The 19,391-nt window shown below is 51.3% G+C and overlaps 1 protein-coding gene across 1 annotated transcript; it reads right to left on the bottom strand.

The window, feature by feature from the left end:
• Positions 1–868: 868 nt before the first annotated feature.
• On the bottom strand, positions 869–19,376 carry LOC111160623 (radial spoke head 6 homolog A). The gene is made up of 6 exons (XM_022523840.1): positions 18,672–19,376; positions 15,134–15,371; positions 7,440–8,204; positions 6,079–6,223; positions 5,239–5,356; positions 869–1,278 (listed from the first exon to the last, which is right to left on the bottom strand). Exons 1-6 carry the CDS (start codon positions 19,346–19,348, stop codon positions 1,041–1,043), a joined length of 2,181 nt encoding a protein of 726 aa, XP_022379548.1. The 5' UTR covers positions 19,349–19,376; the 3' UTR covers positions 869–1,040.
• Between the last annotated feature and the right edge of the window lie 15 nt (positions 19,377–19,391).

The raw sequence follows: 19,391 nt of genomic DNA, 5'->3' as shown, positions 1-19,391 counted from the left end.
CTCATCTTAGAGCTCACGCTCCCATCCCCCCAGTCATCCAGGCTGCAGAACTTAGGGTCTCCCTAGATCTGCATCGTCTCCCTTCATCCCCTGCTTCCAGTCCCCAAGTTTTTTTGCATTCTGTCAAGTGAAGTCCTCTTTTCCAGTCTCTTTCTCTGCATAGCCCTGGTCCAAAATCCTCCTGTCCTCCTGGGGCCCTCTCAGCATTAGCCTTATCTCTGCTCCCTTGGACTCCCATCCCACCCCACCATGTACACTCCATTTGGCATCTAGAGAGGTCTTTCTAAAGCGTGAATGTGAGTGGGGCCTTCCCTTGCTCCAAGGCCATCTGTGGCTCCCTACGGCTCTCACAGCAAAGTCAAGCCCTGAGTGATCTGCTCCTGCCAGTCTTTCTTTCCAACCTCATCCCTCACCACTCACTCCTTACACCATGTCCTAAACATGGAGATTCAGGAAACTACCTCGACACAACGCTTTTTTGCCCTTGGGTCTTTGCACATGCCATTACCTCTGCTTGGAATGCCCTTCCCCGCTCTGTTCTGGACCCTTTAAGAATCAGTTCAGGAGCTCTGTCCATCCTCGGGGCTTCCCCATCTGGGTTGTCACTGCCGAGGATGTGTCTGTCTCTCCCATAGAGAGTGAGCCCCGGGAAAGCAGAGTTGGGGCTGCTTGGCCACCTCTGTGTCCTCAGTGCAGGGCTGGGCCAACGGAAGGCACTTCAGTAGTCATTTGCTGTCCAGATGAAGGAATAAATGACACAGGTAGGAGACACGATGCTGGGCAATGTCTGTTCCCAGCAGAGTCCAACAGCCCTGACTTGGGAGGCCATGTCAACAAAAGAATGAAGACCTCGGCGGCCATAAGCCGTGGGGAAATTTTATTTAGAGCAGTTATCTTCCTCTTTATTTAGAGCAGTTATCTTCTGCCCCCCTCCGGGGGCAGAAAGCAAACCAACTGTGAACAAAACAACCCATCACTCACTATGTATAAGGGGAAACCTGCTATCTACCTGCTCGGGGGACAGGGCTAGGGGCCCCCCTTCAGTCATCCAGGTCCTCATCCTCATCTTCCTCCTCATCTTCCTCCTCTTCCTCTGCTGCCGCCAGGGCCTGCTCCTGGGCTGCCTTGAGGGCCTGTTCCTCCTCCACTGTGGGGTCACTCATCTCCATGACGTCGGGGCTGCTGGGGTACTCATGCTGAATAGGGGCTGGCAGGGGTGGGTTGAAGTTCTCGGGACTGTACTTGTGGCCCCAGCCAATGTAGATGTTCTCAAACTTCCTGGAGAGTCAGAGAGATACTGGGAAATCCTCCCTCCCTTGAAGGCCTTGAAGACCCAGCCCGGGCTTTTGCTGGAGATGGGACCCAGTTTGGGCAAAGCCAACTGCGGAGCAGTGGCTGGTGGGGTCATCTGTGCCCACGGGGTTTCTCTGTGTGTTCTTCAGTCGTTATTGAACATCTGTCTCCTAAAAGTGCCAGGTGTGCCTAGAGTTGCCCTCTGTAACAGCAAGTGGAACCCCTGGGCACTTGACACGTGGCCAGTGGGACCAGAGCTGAGTTTCTAATTAATATTTGATTTTCCAGTTTCACCCACAATTTCTTCTTCGGTCCCCCTGGTTATTTAGGAGTGTGGTAATTTCTGCGTATCTGGGAAATTCTCCCAAATTCCTTCTGTTTTTGATTTCTAATTTCTTTTTTTTTTAAGATTTTATTTGTTGGGGCGCCTGGGTGGCCCAGTGGGTTAAGCCTCTGCCTTCAGCTCAGGTCATGATCCCAGGGTCCTGGGATTGAGCCTCACATCAGGCTCTCTGCTCAGCAGGGAGCCTGCTTTGCCCCCACTCTCTGCCTGCCTCTCTTCCTACTTGTGATCTCTCTCTGTCAAATAAATAAATAAAATCTCTTTAAAATGATTTTATTTGTTTATTTGTTTGTCAGAGGATGAAAGAGAGCACAAGCAGGGGGAGCAGTAGGCAGAGGGAGAGGGAGAAGCAGACTCCCCACTGATCAGGGAGCCCAACGTGGGGCTCCATCCCAGGACCGTGGGATCATGATCTGAGCCAAAGGCAGATGCTTAACCCACTGAGCCACCCAGACATCCCTGATTCCTAATTTCATTCCAGTATGGCCAGAGAACATATTTTGAACCATCAATATCTGGGTACATTTATTTAGACTTGTTTCATGGCCTTTTATATGGTCTAGTCCTGGGGCCTGTTCCGTGAACACTTTGAGAAGAATGTGTGTTCTTGCCATTGTCGGAGTAGATTTTATTGCATTGCAATGAATTTAAATTTAAGCAATAAAACTGATACTCAGTTTGGTTACTGGAAAATGTCTAAGCAGGTCCGGGACAACTCGGGTACATGAATCTACTTTCTCAGCTACAAATTTTGGGAGATCTGAATATAGGCCAAGTACTTCTGAGGACAAGGTAACTTCAAACGGAATGTGTGCTGTGTCAACTTCACACAAGATTCTGAAGTCGTGGTATGAAGATAAAAGACAGAATGTAAAATAGCTTGTTGATTTTTACGTTGTTGCTTTCACATTGTGATAATAACATTTAGGATATTTAGGGTGAAATAAAATAAATTATTAAAATGAATTTTACCTGTTTTTACTCTTGGACATAGCTAGTAGTAGAAAATTTTCAAAAAAATAAAAAACTTTAAAGAGTTAAAAAAAAGTTCTTGAAAAAGTTAAAGAAAAAAGAAAGTTTAAAATGATGCAGGTGGCTCGTATTTCATTTGTGTTGGACAGCGCTGGTCTGGATGTGGGGACCTAGCAGAAAACACATTAAGCAAGAATCCCTGCAGTGGTGCCTACATTCTCGGAGGAGGCGACTGGTAATAAACAAGAACATAACTGGTCAGGTCCAAGCCCGACCAGTCCACCTGTTCCCAGAATTTTAACTAGAGGAGGAAATGGGAGCAAAGGAGGGGGACTGGGAGGCAGGGAGAGAGGCAGAGAGGAGAATCCAGGGGGAAGGAAGAGGGATGGAGAGTTTGCCATGGGGGCTCTGAGGCTTTGCCCTGTATCCCAGCCTTGCTGTTCCTGAGACAATTGTTTTCCTCCAGGAATTCCTTGGGAGCCTTCAAACATGCCACCTCCTTGGAAGCCTCACCAGGGCAGTTGAGCTTGCTAGGAAGATGGACTCTTGGACCCAACCCCGCTCCCATGCCGCTGGAACCTGCCCTTAACCAGATCCCTGGGGTCCTGTGCACCCACTTCTGGGAAGCTCTGGTCTAGAGTGTTCCCTACCTGTATTTCCCCGTTACTTCTCTCTTTCCCCTAGAGATTTCACATAAAGATCCCTCTTCCCAGGAACCCTATTTTGACCCCCTTAAGATAAGACTTTGGAGCTGCAATTGGCCGCTGAACTGTCTGTCCCTAGTGTAACAGGGTATTTTTTGGCTGGGGGGAGGGGTGCTATATGATTAACGTCGGCACTTCCTCTGTCTGCTCTCAGGGGCAGGATCCACATCGCCTTTTCAATAAAGGGCCTGGGACCTAGCATACAGCTGGCAGACAAGGACATCCAAGAGTCTTTTATAAAGAAAAAAAAAAAAAAGGAAGAAACATGGATGATTGGAGGCATGGATGATTGAGTGGTGGGTGGATGGGTGAAGGATGGCTGGATGAGTGGAGTTCCAAATTTGGATCTTTTGCTTTCAGAAAGATGTTGGCAGGGTGCCTGACTGGCTCAGTTGATGGAGCGTGTGACTTTTGATCAAGGGGTTGTGAGTTCGAGCCCTGTGTTGGGTGTTGAGATCACTTAAGAATAAAATCTTAGAGGGGCCTGGGTGGCTCAGTTGGTTAAGCATCTGCCTCTAGGTCATGATCCCAGGGTCCTGAGATCGAGCCCCACATCGGGCTCCCGGTTCCATGGGGAGTCTGCTTCTCCCTCTCCCCGTGCCCCTGCTCTTGCTCTATCCCTTTCTCTCTCTGTGTCATGCTCAAGCTCTCTTCAATAAATAAATGAAATCTTTTTTTTTTTTAAAGATTTCATTTATTTGACAGACAGAGATCACAAGTAGGCAGAGAGGCAGGCAGAGAGAGAAAGGAGGAAGCAGGCTCCCTGTGGAGCAGAGAGCCTGATGTGGAGCTTGATCCCAGGACCCTGGGATCATGACCTGAGCCAAAGGCAGAGGCTTAACCCACGGAGCCACCCAGGCGCCCTAATAAATGAAATCTTTAAAAAATAAAACCTTAGGGACTTCTGGGTGGCTCAGTCGTTAATGCGTCTGCTTTCAGCTCAGGTCGTGATTCCACGGGCCTGGGATCAGTCCTGTGTGGGGCTCTCTGCTCAGCAGGAAACCTGCTTCTCTCTCCCCCACTCCCCCTGCTTTTGTTCCCTGTCTCTGTGTCTCTGTCAAATAAATAAATAAAATCTTAAAAAAAAAAAAAAAAGGAAAGAAAGATGTTGGCAAATAAGGGTGTGGCCAGAAGAAGGGGATTGGCGAAAGCAAGCAAGCGAGACTCTTCCCTGTTTCTGGAGGGGAAAAAATTGCCAAGAACGTAAAGTATCAAGATTACGTGAAACCTCATCATGGGATCCAACACAGTCCAGGTTTACCGGAGATGCAACAGGAAAACCTATGACAACTTCTCATGCCACCTGGTGGACAGAGGCAGTAAATGCACCCGCCCCGTGGCGGCGGGGGGCACTCCCTGAGCCCCTAAGCAGAAAGGTTGGGATGCGCCTGGTGGGAGAGACTGAGGGACTCTCAGCGTGTAGTAGGTGTGCAGTGAGCATCTCAGTGAGCGTGTAGCTGCGGGTGGGAAAATGCAGGAGTGACTTCGACCTGCAGATCTTTTGGAGCAACTGGTGGGGAAGACTTCTGCCCCATAGAAAGAACGGTCTAGGGGGCCCAGAGAAGGAGTTAGGTCCCCCAGACACAAGACTCTGCCCCTGTGAGGGCCACCTCAAGGTGGACCCCTGAGTCCTGTCTGGCTCTGTGACCCATATAGCTGAGAAGCCTAGGCAGGGAGGCCAGAGATCCAAGTTTGAATCCTGCATATGTTGTGTGACCCTGAGTCAGTTCCTTCTCCTCTCTGATCCTCCATTCTCTTATCCGAGGGGCTCACACTCCTTGTCCAGGATTTCTCATTTTAGCCCCAATGGAATTCCTGGAGCTGAGTGTGGAGGTAGGCCCTGGGAGCTTCCTGAAGGGGGTCTTCTGATCTCCACACTGCCCCCTGCCCTTGGCTTTCTCTGCTGGAAGGGACTAGAAGACCTACTTGCCACTGGCGTAGGCATAGGCCCCTGGCCAAAGGTTGGAGCGCACAACGGCCACGGAGTACTGCGGGCAGAGGCTGCAGGACAGACGAGCGGTCCAGGGAGAGATGTGCATGATTTCTGCAGGGGAGTGGAGAGCAACAGGGCTGTCAGAGCTCCCTCCAGCCCTGCTCCCTCCCCTGGAGGGGAAACAGAAAGAGGGGATAGAGCAGAGGAGGAGGACAGGGAGGGGCATGGAGGGAACTGTGGCTGGCTCTAGATCACTTTCTCGCTGTGTGGCCCCAGTTAGCCACTGCACCTGTCCGAGCCTCAGTGACCGCACCTAAGAAGTGGGTATCCTTATCTCACCTGCCTTGCAGGAGCTGCTATGATGTCCCTTCCAGGCTGGCCATTGGTCTGGACCAGGGTGCCCAGGGCAGAGTTCAAGCCCTGGGCTCCTGGAAATCTGGGTTCAAATTTGGGTTCTGTCCACTCACCCACTCTCAGCCTCTCCTTGTCTCTTCCTACATGTGCCTGAGGCTCTGACCTCAGGAAATTCCTCTCCAGTCTTCCAAAATCCAGCTTGGGTCCTAGTTCCTTTGTGGAAAGCCTCTCTAACTCTCTCTCTCTCCCCAAATCCACACGGGACTCGAAAGTTCATATCCCCCCCATCCAGGACATCGCCATGTGCCATCACAAGACAGATGTGTCCCCATAACCCAGCAAGGGAGGCGCTGTCATCAGGCCCGTGTTATAGAGGAGAGAACCACTGAGGTTCAGAGAGATGCCCCCTGCAGTCTTGCTGTCCCCCCCACTTTCTCGCCAGGCCCCACCTGGCCTGGCAGGCCGGTAAGACCTGTTACCTGCATCTTCTGAGAGCGGGGTCAACAGTGGGGGTCCGACCTCCTGCTCCACCTCCTCCACCCCCTCATCCGCCTTCTCTTCCTCCTCCCCCAGCTCCTCTTCCTCTTCCAGCTTCTGCAAAGGGTTCACCCAGGTGCAGCGGCCCTGGGGGTGAGAGCGGGGAAAGGGGGAGGTCAGTCAACACCCCTGGTAGACAGAGCCTGGCTTGCACTCTGGGGGGAGGTGAGGGGCCAGGAAGGACACTGGGCATTGGCCCTGTCCTTGGCAACCAGGGATGGGCAGGAGGACAGGGTTAGTCACACAGGTCAGGGGAGGGAGGACAGGCTGAGAGAGCCGTAGTGGTGAGGCGGAGACTCCTGCCACCCGCTAGCTATGTGGTTCCCATCTGGGCATTGATTCATTCATTTATCGTGCATTTAATGAGTGCTGAGTATATACAGGTAGGTGCTGGGGATCCTTGAGAGAAGAGACCCCCCCCCCGAAACCTCTGCCTGTGGAGCTGACCTTCAGCAGCCCATATGAACCTCTGTTTGCTCCTCTGTGAAATGGGGATGTCATGGGGGCCTCTCTCATTGGACTGCTGTTGGGGTCCATGAGGCACTAGAGGGCTGATCTATAGAGCCGACTTCAGTTGCCTCCAGAACGAGATAGGAGCGGCCATTATAACGGTTTCAAAAAGAGTTATTCGGGTTCAATAAAACATCGCCGGGGTCAATAAAGTTTCGTTGAACGAACAAATGAATGAATGAAAAGGAATGAATATAAAGTCCGACTCGTCCGGCATTCCAGAAAGGCGGGTCCTCGGTTTCTTATCCATAATTCCCAAACCTGAAAAGCTGTGAAAACCAAGAGTTGCTTTCCTGCACCCTTTGGCAGCAAGCCCGGCCTGAACTCATGAGCCGCTGTTCAGTTTTGCAGCAGAAGTAAAGACTTGGAGGACAGTGGTATGTGCGCTGTGTCACCTTTCTGTAAAATCTGAAAAACGCAGGCCACCAAGATGTGCCTGGTCCCAGAAGGTTTCTTTTTCTTTTTCTTTTCTTTTTAAATTTTATTTATTTATTTGGCAGAGAGACACAGCGAGAGAGGGAACACAGGCAGGGGGAGTGGGAGAGGGAGAAGCGGGTTTCCCGCTGAGCAGGGAGCCCAATGCCGATGCCAGGCTGGATCCCAGGACCCTGGATCGTGACCTGAGCTGAAGGCAGATGTGTCACCCCAGAAGGTTTCTGACAGGGGCACCGACAGGGGACACCGGCCGACAAATAAAACAAGGGTGCCGTGCTCTAGAGGGGGGGTTAGGGGAGGAGGCTGGAGTCGGGGTCGGGGGGGCCGGAAGGGAGAGGCTTGGGTCCCCGGGGCCCACCTGTGGCAGAATGTGCTGTGTATGATGCACCCAGTTTGCCATGGAGTCCACCAGCTCGAGCACCGGGATGCCCTCAAAGTCGGGGTTCTCCTCGTAGGAGTCGCGCCCCGCGCCACCCTCCTCCTCCTCATCTCCCTCTTCCTCGCTGAACTGGTAGAAGCCGAGCGGGCTGATGTGCGTGGCGGCCGAGATGCGGGCGATCTGGGCCCGCAGGTAGTTGGCCTCGTTGCCGGGGAAGGGCGGGAAGCTGATGATGGGGGCGTCCAGGTAGCCCGTGAAGAACTTCTTGATCTTGCGGGCCTGCACGATCTGGAGGGGCGTGACGTGTGGCAGCCGCGTCCACGGCCGGCCTGGCTCATTGCACACGAAATACAGGTACTTGTTGGTGCCCGAGCGGCTCTCCTCCTTGGGGACGATGGGTGGTGGCCTCCACATGGGCTTGGGGATCACGTCGGTGACCTTCTCCTCGTCCTCCTCGCCCTCCTCCTCACCGTGCGGGTCCAGGCCCTCCCCGCCCTCCATCATCTCCTCCACCTCCTCCTCCTCCCCTTCCTCCTCCCCCTCCCGGAACTCCACCTCCGCCACCAGGTAGCTGCGGCTGAGTCCCAGGATCTTGCCCCAGAAGCGGCAGGTGTGGATGGGCTGCTGCTCTACCAGCTGCTTCAGGGCCATGAAGATGCGGAAACTCTCATCGGAGCTCAGGCCCACACCAGCCTGTTCGAAGTAGAAGGCCGTCTCCATGATGTTGGGCACTGCTGTCTCAGCCTGCAGGGGTAGGGTGGAGGGCAGAGGGAGGAAGGTTGAAGCCCTGCTCCCTAGCCTGACTCTTCTAAAATCCAGAGAAGTGAACTGTTCTGTAACCCAGCTGCTCATGTGACCACTGCTGGTCAGTGAGATAGATGTAGGGGCAAGTCCTTGGGGAGGATGTCTGTTATAGGAAGAGAAAAGGCAAAACAGTAGCAACAACAGGAACAACAGCAACAACAAACCACTAGGAGAAAATCCGTTGCTCCTTCATCCTTCCCTCTTCTTTCGCCTGGAATGGGGTGTGAGATCTGGAGGCACAGCAGCTATTTTGGGACCATAGGGAAACAAAAAATCCCATATCCTAATGATGGTAGAGCTGAAAGGTGGAAACCACTTGTCCCCAATGGCATCACGGAGCTGCCTTACCTCCCCGGCCTTCTTGTTCTATGGAAGAAAGAGGCCACTTTTAGTCATGTTTTCTGTTACTTGCACCCAAATGCACCCCTAACAGATACCCCAAATCATATAGCAAATTAAGGGAAGAGGCAGGTCTTGAACCCAGGAATCAGTGATGTTGGAGGATGGCAGTGATAAGTCTTGCCCTCACTGCCTCCTCCTTCACCGTCTACTTTGTTCAGGGAGACAGAGGGGAGACAGAGAGACTGGGGAGGGCAGAAAGGGAGTGAGAACAAGCAAGTCAAGGGCTGAGACTAGAACACAGTGAGGTTTGAGCCCAGCTACCCCCACAACCACATGGGCCACAAGGCCGAACCCAGTAATTTTTCATTAGTCAGTTCAGACATCTTTATTAAAGACTCAGTGGTGGGGGGGCGCCTGGGTGGCTCAGTGGGTTAAAGCCTCTGCCTTCGGCTTAGGTTATGATCCCAGGGTCCTGGGATCGAGCCCCTTATCGGGCTCTCTGCTCAGTGGGGAGCCTGCTTCCTCCTCTCTCTCTCTCTCTGCCTACTTGTGATCTCTCTCTCTGTCAGATAAATAAATAAAATATTAAAAAAAAAAAAGACTCAGTGGGAGGGGTGCCTGGGTGGCTTAGTCAGTTGAGTATCTGACTCTTGGTTTCGGCTTTCGTTATGATCTTGGGGTCCTGGGATCCAGCCCCACGTGGGGCTCCATGCTCAGCTCTGAGTCTGTTTGTCCCTCTCCCTCTGCTCTTCCCTCTATGCACACGCGCTCTCTCTTAAACAAATAAATAAAATCTTTATAAAAAAATAAAAAAAAAAATAGGGACACCTGGGTGGCTCAGTTGGTTGGACAACTGCCTTTGGCTCAGGTCATGATCCCGCAGTCCTGGGATCGAGTCCCACACCGGGCTCCCAGCTCCACAGGAAGTCTGCTTCTCCTCTGACCTTCTCCTCGATCATGCTCTCTCTCACCGTCTCTCTCTCAAATAAATAAATAAAATCTTAAAAAAAAATAAAGACGCAGTGGATGCCAGTCCCAGGCTAGGGGAGGCACTGAGATATATCAGAGAACAAAATACATGAGGTCCTTCATCATGAGATCAGCCCTTGACATGCCCTTGACCAACATGACAGGTCCAGGAAAACACATTGCCCAAACCACATGCTCTCCTGCCAGGATTTGAAATCAGAATGGAGAGAGAGGGGTATGGTAAGTAGAATAATGATTTCCCCCAAAGTTGTCCAGGCTCCCATCCCTGCACCGGTGACTTCGTTAGATCTTACACGGCAAACATGACTTGCAGGTGTGATTAAATTAAGGATCCGGAGATGGGGACATCTTCCTGGATGATCCGGGTTGGCCCAATGTAATCACAAGGGTCTTGATAGGTGAAAGAGGAAGGCGGGAGGGTCAGAGAGGAGTGACGATAGAAGCAGAAATCAGACTGAGAGATTGAAGGTGTTGCGCTGCTGGCTTTGAAGCTGGAGACAGACCCAGGATGGAGGAACGTGTGCTGCTTCTAGAAGCTGGAAAAGGCTAGGAGATGGTTTCTCTTCAAGAGCCTCCATTAGAAGGGCAACCCTGCCAACCTTGACTTTTGCCTTGGCAACACCAAGTCGAAGTGGACTTCGGACCTCCAGAACTATAAGGTGGAACGTTCTGTTGTCCTAAGCCACGAAGTTTGTTAGAGCAGCAACAAGAGACAAATACAGGTCCAAGTGGCTGAAGGTGAAACAGGTTAAATGTGGGAGCCACACGGCAGATGACTGAGACTTTGTCTCCACAGTAACACTAGTCCTATTGGACTAGGGGCTCACCCTATTCCAGAATGACCCCACCTTAACTAATTACATCTACAGTGACCCTCCTTCCAGATAAGATCCCATTCTGCAGGACCTGGGTGAGTGATACTTCTCCCTGCATTAGAATTTTTAGAGGAACAATCCAGAACAGATGGCTGGTGTAAATACGATGGTGGTGATGTTTCAATCATACCAGTTGCTGTGAAAGATTTGGTGATGAACATCCTGATGGAAACAGGCATACTGTTGTTCGCAAGTGTTTGAAGTCCCTCCCCAAAGAAGAATGACCCGCTCCCACCCATCCCCCACCTCCATTGCACTCAGGAGGGGCTGTGTCACTTGCTCTGGCTTCTTGAAACAGCAGTGACAGGGATACCTGTCACAGCCAGGCAGAAGCTGTAAGAACCAATGTGGGGTTTGATATGCTCTTTTTCTCCCCACTGCAACGGTGGAAGCCTGTGGCACAATGCAAACCCCACTGCCCTGCGTTCTCAAGCAGCTGATGCGCAGAAACCTTTGGCCAGCTCTGCATGGGCAGGCGATGTGAGTGAGAACTAAGCTGTGTCCTTTGAAGCCACAGAGATTGTGGTGCTGTTTGTTATCTCAGCTTAATGGGGCACACCCCAACGTTCTGGTACTTTCCCTCAGTCACGAACATGATGCGAAAGCTTGTTTTCCTAATTGATGTGGACACCAGCAAGTCAGGGAGGGCTGAATCAAACTTAATTCTAAGACACTTTGCTGGCGGGAAGGAAGATACAGGAATGAGCGTAGGAAACTCTCTTGGGAGTGTGTGCTTGGCCCATGAGCCAGTGGCCATCACCCTCTTTCTGCGAATCCCCCTCCCATCCACATAGCAATGAAGTATCCTCTCTAGCCATGTGTAAATGATTATGCCTCCATCCTGGCGCTGTTGATTGGAGCAAGAGTGGAAAACTGACCTGAAAGGACAGATCAGACTCTGCTTCTCTCCCTACCACTTGTCCCCACCTGTAATGTGTGACTGAGTCAGAGAAAAAGTACAGCTAGCATTCCCCTTGCCTAGAAATTACTCCTTTGGTATCACCGGGTTTGAACCCAGATTCTGTGGCCAGATTCTTTCTTCTTTTCTTCCTCCCAGGTTCCAGGAAGATCCCATCTGTGGTCTGGGAGAAATGATTTCATAGGGACAACTGGATGGAGGTTTTAAAAAGTGAATTCAGGTGCTATGGCGCAGCTGTATGCTGCAAGGTGCAGGGGGCCGGGAGGAGAGGGGCAGAGGTGAAGGATGGGCACTGGGATCTCTGAAGCTCTGCCAGAGGCCCAGCCACATCTCTGCCCTTGACTGAGAAAGGGTGGGTTAGGCCTGCCAGCCGGCTGAGCCAGCACCATCTGCAAGCCCCTTTTCTGTTGCTCCCAGGTCACTTTCCCAGCCTCCCTTGCAGCCAGGGATGGTCAGGTGACTCAATCTGGCCAATAAGATGCAAGCAGAGGTCTTCTGAGAGGCTTCCGGGAAACTTCTACTCTCGATTTTAAAACTTCATTTTTAATTCTTATTTTTAAAAATTTGTTTATTTGCTTTTTTAAAGAATTTATTTGTTTGGCACAGAGAAAGAGATCACAAGTAGGCCGAGAGGCAGGCAGAGAAAGAGGGGAAACAGGCTCCCTGCTGAGCAGAGAGCCCGATGTGGGGCTCCATCCCAGGACCTGAGATCATGACCTGAGCAGAAGGCAGATGCTTAACTGACTGAGCCACCCAGGTGCCCCTAAAGGGTTTTTTGTTTTTTTTAATTTTAGAGAAAGAGCATGAGCAGAAGGGCAGAGGGAGAGGGAGAGAGAATCTCAAGCAGATTGAGTTGAGCATGGAGCTCAACCGGAAGCTCAATCCCATGACCCTGAGATCACGACCTTGAACCAAAACAAGAGTCAACACTTAACCAACTGGGCCACCCAGGGGTCCCTAGTTTACTTATTTTTTTAGTAATTTCTACCCGCAACATGGGGCTCAAACTCACAGACCTGAGATCAAGTTGTAGGCTCCTCTGACTAGCCAGCCAGGCACCGCCCCCCCAGTTTCTTTTCAAAAAGGGGAGACACACAAAGAGAAGCTCCCTTCCTCCCTTTTTGGGGCACTGGTGCGAGGATATGATGTCTGAAGCCGCCACAACCATTTTCTGAACATTAAGTGATGAGCTCAAGGACCAAACGTGGACCAAGCAGAGAGGAGGAAAGAGCCGGAATTCTTCATGATCTCACAGAGAAGATGCCCCAACTCTGCCCACTCTTGGCCAAGAGAAGTAATTAAACGTCTTGCTGAAATGTTTGGTCCACTTTAATTAAGCATTTGCACCCAAAAGCAAGCCTGACTGACTGCGTTGGCCAGAGATGGGATTTATACCCAGGGCTTCTATGATACTGAAAACTGTTCTCTTGGTACAGAAACAGGGAAGGCAGTTGGGAATGGGGGAGAAGACAGCCTTCGGTGCCCCTTCCCAGGGGGAGCGGCCTTGTCAGCTGTGGACTGCTTGCACCTGGATATCAGGTGTGAGAAAACCTTCTCTCTCATTTTAAGCACTTGTTTCCCAATTCTGCAACATCATCTATTTCTTGCCTTAATGTGATCTGTGCCGTCAAACAAGTACAGGAAATTGTTGGTTTTTGGAATGTGATGCAGTAATACTAAGGTTAGTCTGAAATTATTTTTTTAAAGGTGTTATTTATTTATTTTGAGAGAGAGTGTGAGAGAACAAGTGGTGGGAGGGACAGAGGGAGAGGGAGAGAGAGAACCCCAAGCAGGTTCCACGCTGAGCGCGCCCCAAGTTAGTCTGAACTTATAAATGCAAGAATAGTTAGCCTCCTTTATGAAACAGAGGCCCGGAACAGGGGAGCTCTGTGCTATCAAACAGCCGAACCTGCTATACGGCGGTTGTACGCAGCGGGCAGGAGATTTCTAAAGCAAAAAACCATCCACAGAGCGAAGGTGAAGAATAGAGAATCCACAAACAGGTCGAGTCCATACAGGTGTAAATAAATCACAGAGATGGCATTTCAAAGGAGGGCCTAAGGAAAGGATGCATTTTCCCACAAGGGTTGTTGGGGATCATGGTCAGCGACTTAGAAGAAATAGAAAAAGGGAAATGAGAGCCTCATCTCCTGTCAGAAAAATAAATACGAAAAGCTGAATCACGGATTTCTTTAAGTCTCTTCTATCTTTAAGTCTGCACAGGCCACAAACGCCCACAATTTTGCCGGTTTGCAGACCTCCCATTAAGAATTCCAGCTCTAATGGGGCGCTTGGGTGGCTCAGTGGGTTAAAGCCTCTGCCTTCAGCTCAGGTCATGTCCCCAGGCTCCGGGGATCGAGCCCCACATGGGGCTCTCTGCTCGGCAGGGAGCCTGCTTCCTCCTCTCTTTCTGCCTGCCTCTCTGCCTACTTGTGATCTCTATCTGTCAAATAAATAAATAAAATCTTTAAAAAAAAAAAAAAGAATTCCAGCTCCAAGTTCTTAAGGGGGTGGGGCCTTGAGGGACCAGGCGTTCGAAGGGGCGGAGTCTCACGACCAATAGAATTCCAAGGGGGCGGAGCCTCGAGTGCCGCTGCGTTCTAAGAGGGCGGGGCCTCTAGGAGCAAAGGAGGCGGGTCCTTGAGGAACGTGAATTAGGCGTAGGCAAGACCTGGGGGTAGGGGAGGAACAGCACAGTTCTAAGTGGGTGGGGCCTCCTGAGGAGAAACTGGATCTGAAATTCAAACCCATATTCCCGGGTAGAACTTCGTGCCCAAGCCTAGGGATTTCCACCTGCGCTTTTGTCACATTGGCGCATTCCTCCGTCAGATTGTCGTTCCTCCATTCTCTCACCATCCCACCCCACTATCGTCAGAATCCTGGATTCTCAGAAGTGTAGACAGAAGTGAGCACAGAGCAAGAGCGTCTGCAGATGAGTCAAAGGTTGTATATAGTAAGGGCTTTGGAGATCACGGTCCTGCCTTCCTAATGCAGTCCCTGGTACTTCCCACCTTCGTGCCCTCCGAGCCGGCGTCTTTCCTCTATAAATAGGAGTAGGTGGCACTTGCCTCGCAGGGTTGTTTTAGGGACAGAATGAGAGCTCTTCAAGCTTTTAGCAGGGGCCTGGAAGATGTCAGAATGATCATAAACAGTTCTCAACAAATGTTTCTTGAATGAGTGAAAGAACACTTTCCTTGAATTTTCTGCCATTGTCCAATTCTGGAAACAATCGTGGAATTAAATATTCTGAGGACAGTGAAATGTTAAGGGGCCAAGAGTGGAAGAGTTCTTAGAGGGTCTCAACTTAACGAAAGGGGAAACTGAGTTCGGGGACTAGGGAGCACATCAGCGTTGAGAGACTCCAGGAGGCAATGGGTTTCACAGAAAATATCTGCAAACCAGAATTATTTTCGGGAGGAAGGAGTAGAGGATGGTGAGAGAGACCAGCTCCACCTCCATGTAGCCATAGGAGTGCAGAGGGCCAACTAGCCCTTCTGCTTCAAACACTTCAGGGCACTCCAGGCATCTTAGGAGAAAGCCTGAGCCCCTTGGCCCGGCATTCAAAGCCCTCTGTGACCTGGTTCTGGCCCCCTCCGGCCCGTGCACACACGAAACTGAAATTGTTTGTGTTGCTGGGTCACACTGTGCATTCCCTCCGCTCCAGACCTAAGCACAGGCTGTGCGTAAACCTGGGCTGGGCCACTGCGGGTCCCGCTGCGCACCCTTCCTACCGGCTCACTTACCACCTCCTCCTCCATCTCCTGCTCGCCCTCGCCTCCCGCGCTGCTCCGAAGGAATAGCCCCTTCTGCCTCTCGGCCATCTCATAGGTAGGCTCCATCTCAGGGTCGTCCCGCATGGTGTCCAGCTTGGGGTGGAACCACTCCCATTGCGTGGTGCGGTTCAGTGACTCCAGGATGGACAAGGGGTCCTCGGGCCGCTGGTTCAGGATCTTGGTCAGCAGGTTCACCAGGTGCTCATACCTGCCTCCCCAGGGAGGGAGTGGGAAGTGGGAGACATTACTCGCTCAGCTCAGTGAGTTGTTGTTGTGTGCCCGGCCCTGAGCCTGGCACTGGGGACCCGGTAGAGAAAATGTCCCTGCCCCCATGGAGGAGATATTCTGATGATGGAAGCAGACATTAACCAAATAGGCAGAAATATATCGTGTGTCTTTCTATGAAGACAAAGCAGGGAATGGGCACTGGGAATGCCAGGGATAGCAGATGGCTCCCAATTTTAAATAGGGAGGCCAGGGAAGGTCACACCAAGGGGACATCTAGGCTGAGATCTGAATGATGTGAAGGAAACCATACAGATATTGGGGGTGTTTCGGTCAGAGGGAACAACTGCTGGATAGACCCTGAGACATTTCATGAGTCTAACAGAATGTTGACAAAACTCAAGGAAACTAGGAGATAAGAACACTCCATGCCAAACTTGCTTAGAAATACAGATGCTACAGGGGTGCCTGCGTGGCTCAGCCGGTTAAGCATCTGCCTTCGGCTCAGGTCACAATCCCAGGGCCTTGGGGTTAAGCCCCCTGCTTCTCCCTCTCCCTCTGCTGCTCCCTCTGCTTGTGCTCTCTCTCTGGCCCTCCCTGAAGTAAAAGAAAATCTTTTAAAAAATGAATTATAGGGGCGCCTGGGTGGCTCAGTGGGTTAAGCCTCTGCCTTCAGCTCAGGTCATGATCCCAGGGTCCTGGGATCAAGCCCCGCATCGGGCTCTCTGCTCGGCGGGGAGCCTGCCTCCACCTCTCTCTGCCTGCCTCTCTGCCTACTTGTGATCTCTGTCTGTCAAATAAATAGAATCTTTAAAAAAAATGAATTATAGATGCTGAGGTCCTAAGCTAAATGGCACCCAGCAAAAAGTTGCTCTCAGAAAGATGACACACTATAATTAAACTGGGCTAGTAACAGGACTGGGCTGATATGTTAAAATATATATATATATGTAAGTTGGGGCACCAGGGTGGCTCAGTCAGTTAAGCATCTGACTCACGGTTTCAGTTCAGGTTATGATCTCAAGGGTCATGAGATTGAGTTCCACATCAGGCTTCCCACTCAGCAGGGAGTCTGCTTGGGATTCTCTCCCTCAGCCTCTGCCCCCACTTGTGGATGCTCTCTAAAATAAATAAATAAGTCTTAAATTTTATATATATATATATATATATATATATACATATATATATATATATATATATAAAATCACCTCAACCGGTGCAGAGAAATTGAGAATATTCAACAGCCATTTATGATTTTTAAAAACCCTAGCAAACTAGGAATAGAAGGTAATTTTTTATAATTGTATAAAGGGGATCACACTGGAGGTCTCAGCCAATGCAATCTGACACGAAAAAGAAGGGAAAGGTAAAAAGGATTGGAAAGGAGGAAGGGAAAGTGCCATGGTGTGCAGGTGATGTGATTGGGAATGATGAGCAGAGGCCCTGAGCTGCGGGTGTGTCTGGTGTGTTGGAGGAACACTGAAGACGTCAGAGTGGCTGCGGTGGAAGAGGGGAGAAGGGTTATAGGGGGAGAAAGGAGGTGGGGTCATGGCCGTATTGTAATGGCTTCTTTGTACCTGAGCCCCCGACTATGCTGGGCACTTGAGAGTTGTGCTGGATTCTCACCCCAGTCACACATCTGGGGAACATTCGTGATCCCTACTCTCCAGATGAGGAAACAGAGACTTAGAAGAGTTGAGGTCATGATGTCACAGAGTGGTGGCACAGCCAGGACTTCAAACCAGGTTGGTTTAATTTCAAAGCATGTATGTGTAACCCTCTGCTGGATGGAAACCGTTTGGTGGCAGTCTGGGGTGTGCTGGAGAGCCATCACTCAATTGGGAAGGGTAAGAAGTCAGACTTTGGCCTTGGCTTTTCAATAAGAGACCTTGAACTTCCTGAGTCTGGGAACCATTGAAAAGAGCTAGAGGTTAATTTTGATTAGACTCTAGGAGCCTGGATAGGGAGCTGACTAGAGATGAAGTTTAGAGAGCCAGTAGGGGCTGAACGGCTGTTGTGAGAAGCATGAACCTATTCCTGAGGGCACTGGGGAGCCATGGCAAGATATGCCCATGGGAGGGATAGGGTTAGTTTTGTACTTGAGCAACATCTGTTATTTCTCCAGCCTTGTCTCCTCCCCCTTTCTCCCCTGGTTCCAGTCCTACCACCCTCCTTGCTGTTCCTCAAATACTGCAAGCCTTAAAGCCTTTAAACATGCTGTGTCCTATACCTAAACCACTGTACCTCCAGTTACCTCCAAGGTGCTCTCCCTCATCTGCTTCAGGTCCCTGATCATATGTCACCTCCTCAGAGGCCTTCCTTAACCTCATGCTGTTTAACTGGTACTCCCTAACCCCTCCTCACTCTGCCTTACTTTCCCCCTTAGCTTTTTTTTTTTTTTTTTTTAGATTTTATTTGACACACAAAGAGAGATAAACAGAGTAGCAGAGGAAGAGGGAGAAGCAGACTCTCCGCTAAGCAGAGAGCCTGATCCCAGGACTCCTGGATCATGACCTGAGCCGAAGGCAGGCGCTTAACCGACTGAGCCATCCAGGCACCTCTCCAGCTTTAGCTCCTATCATCACCTAGCATTTGTTATATTTATTGTCCGTTCTCCCAACTAGAATGTAAATTTCACCACGACATAATGGGGACTGAGAAGTGTACTGACTACAGTTAAGCAGCCTTGGCAAGTGCCTTCCCCAGGCAGAAAAGTTGAGTGGAGAATGGGGCCTCAGGACCCAAATCACACACATCTGCTGCATCCAACTGTTATCATCTGGGCTATGGGACCTAACTTCTCTGTCTCAGTTTCATCCTCTGTGAAACAGGGACAGTAGGTGTGCTAATCTCAGCTGTGAGAACTGGATGTTAACATCTGGGTGGTGGCACATCTGGTAAGTAAATGTTAACTATTACGGGGCGGCTGGGAGGCTCGGTTGGTTAAGTGACTGCCTTTGGCTCATGTCATGATCCTGGAGTCCTGGGATCGAGTCCCACATCAGGCTCCCTGCTTGGCAGGGAGTCTGCTTCTCCCTCTGACCTCTCCCCTCTCATGCTCTCTCTCTCAAATAAATAAAGCCTTTTAAAAAAATGTTAACTATTACTAGTTTCATCCCAACCGCTAGTCTGAGTCAGATGCCCCTAGAGCAGGGACTGGTTACCCATGATGGGTGATCCCGTCTGACAGAAGAGACCCCTGGGTCTGAGGCAGAGCCTTAGCTGGATGGGGCCTCTCCCTGCCTGCGTCCCGCTCCCTCCCCACTCGAGAGCCCCTTCTCACAGGCTGAGGCTGCAGCCGGCGCTGGTCTGCAGCAGGTAGGCCTTGGCACTCTGTACCGCCAGCTCCTGAGGCTCTGGCTCAGGCACCTCCGCACTGAAGGGCATGAAGCCCAGCTCCGAGGGCGAGTACTGGAGGGTGGGGTCATCCCTCACGTAAGGCCCATGCGGGACACCCTGGTCGAACTGTAGATCTTCTCCCTGGTACATGCTGAGCTGGCCCAGGTAGTCGGGCTGCGTCTCCAGGTAGGCAGAGTCCAGTTGCTGGAAGAGGCTGCCTTGGCCCTGCTGTAGCTGCTGCAGCATTAGGCTGACGTTTCGGGCAGCCTGCATCCCGCCTTCTTCCAGGTAAGGTTGGGGCTGTAACTCGGAAGGAAAGCCCATATTCAGGGATGGGTACTCTACACCACCCAGCTGGGCTTCCTCGGTGGGGTACATCGCCAAGTTCTCCTGTGCGGTCAGGGGGGGCCCTGATGACCAGTCCTGGAGGTTGGTCTGGCTCGCCAGGATCCCTTGACTGCTCTGCGCGGCCGGGCCATCAAATGGCGTCTGGGGCACCTCCTCGGAGATGCTGGGCTGGGGTAGACTGAGCTCCCGACTGCGCCGCTGGGGCACCTGGGAACTCCTTCGACTTGAGGGTTGCTGGGGATGGGGCTCAGGGTCAGGCGGTGGGTCCCCCATAGTTCAGCAGAGGTCGCAGACCTCCAGAAGGAAGGCCTGCAGA

The sequence above is a fragment of the Enhydra lutris genome, unplaced genomic scaffold (genome assembly GCF_002288905.1).
Source record: "Enhydra lutris kenyoni isolate GAN:26980312 unplaced genomic scaffold, ASM228890v2 scaffoldscaffold77, whole genome shotgun sequence".
NCBI classification, from domain to species: domain Eukaryota; kingdom Metazoa; phylum Chordata; class Mammalia; order Carnivora; family Mustelidae; genus Enhydra; species Enhydra lutris.
This window is presented reverse-complemented; position numbering and strand designations above follow the sequence as displayed.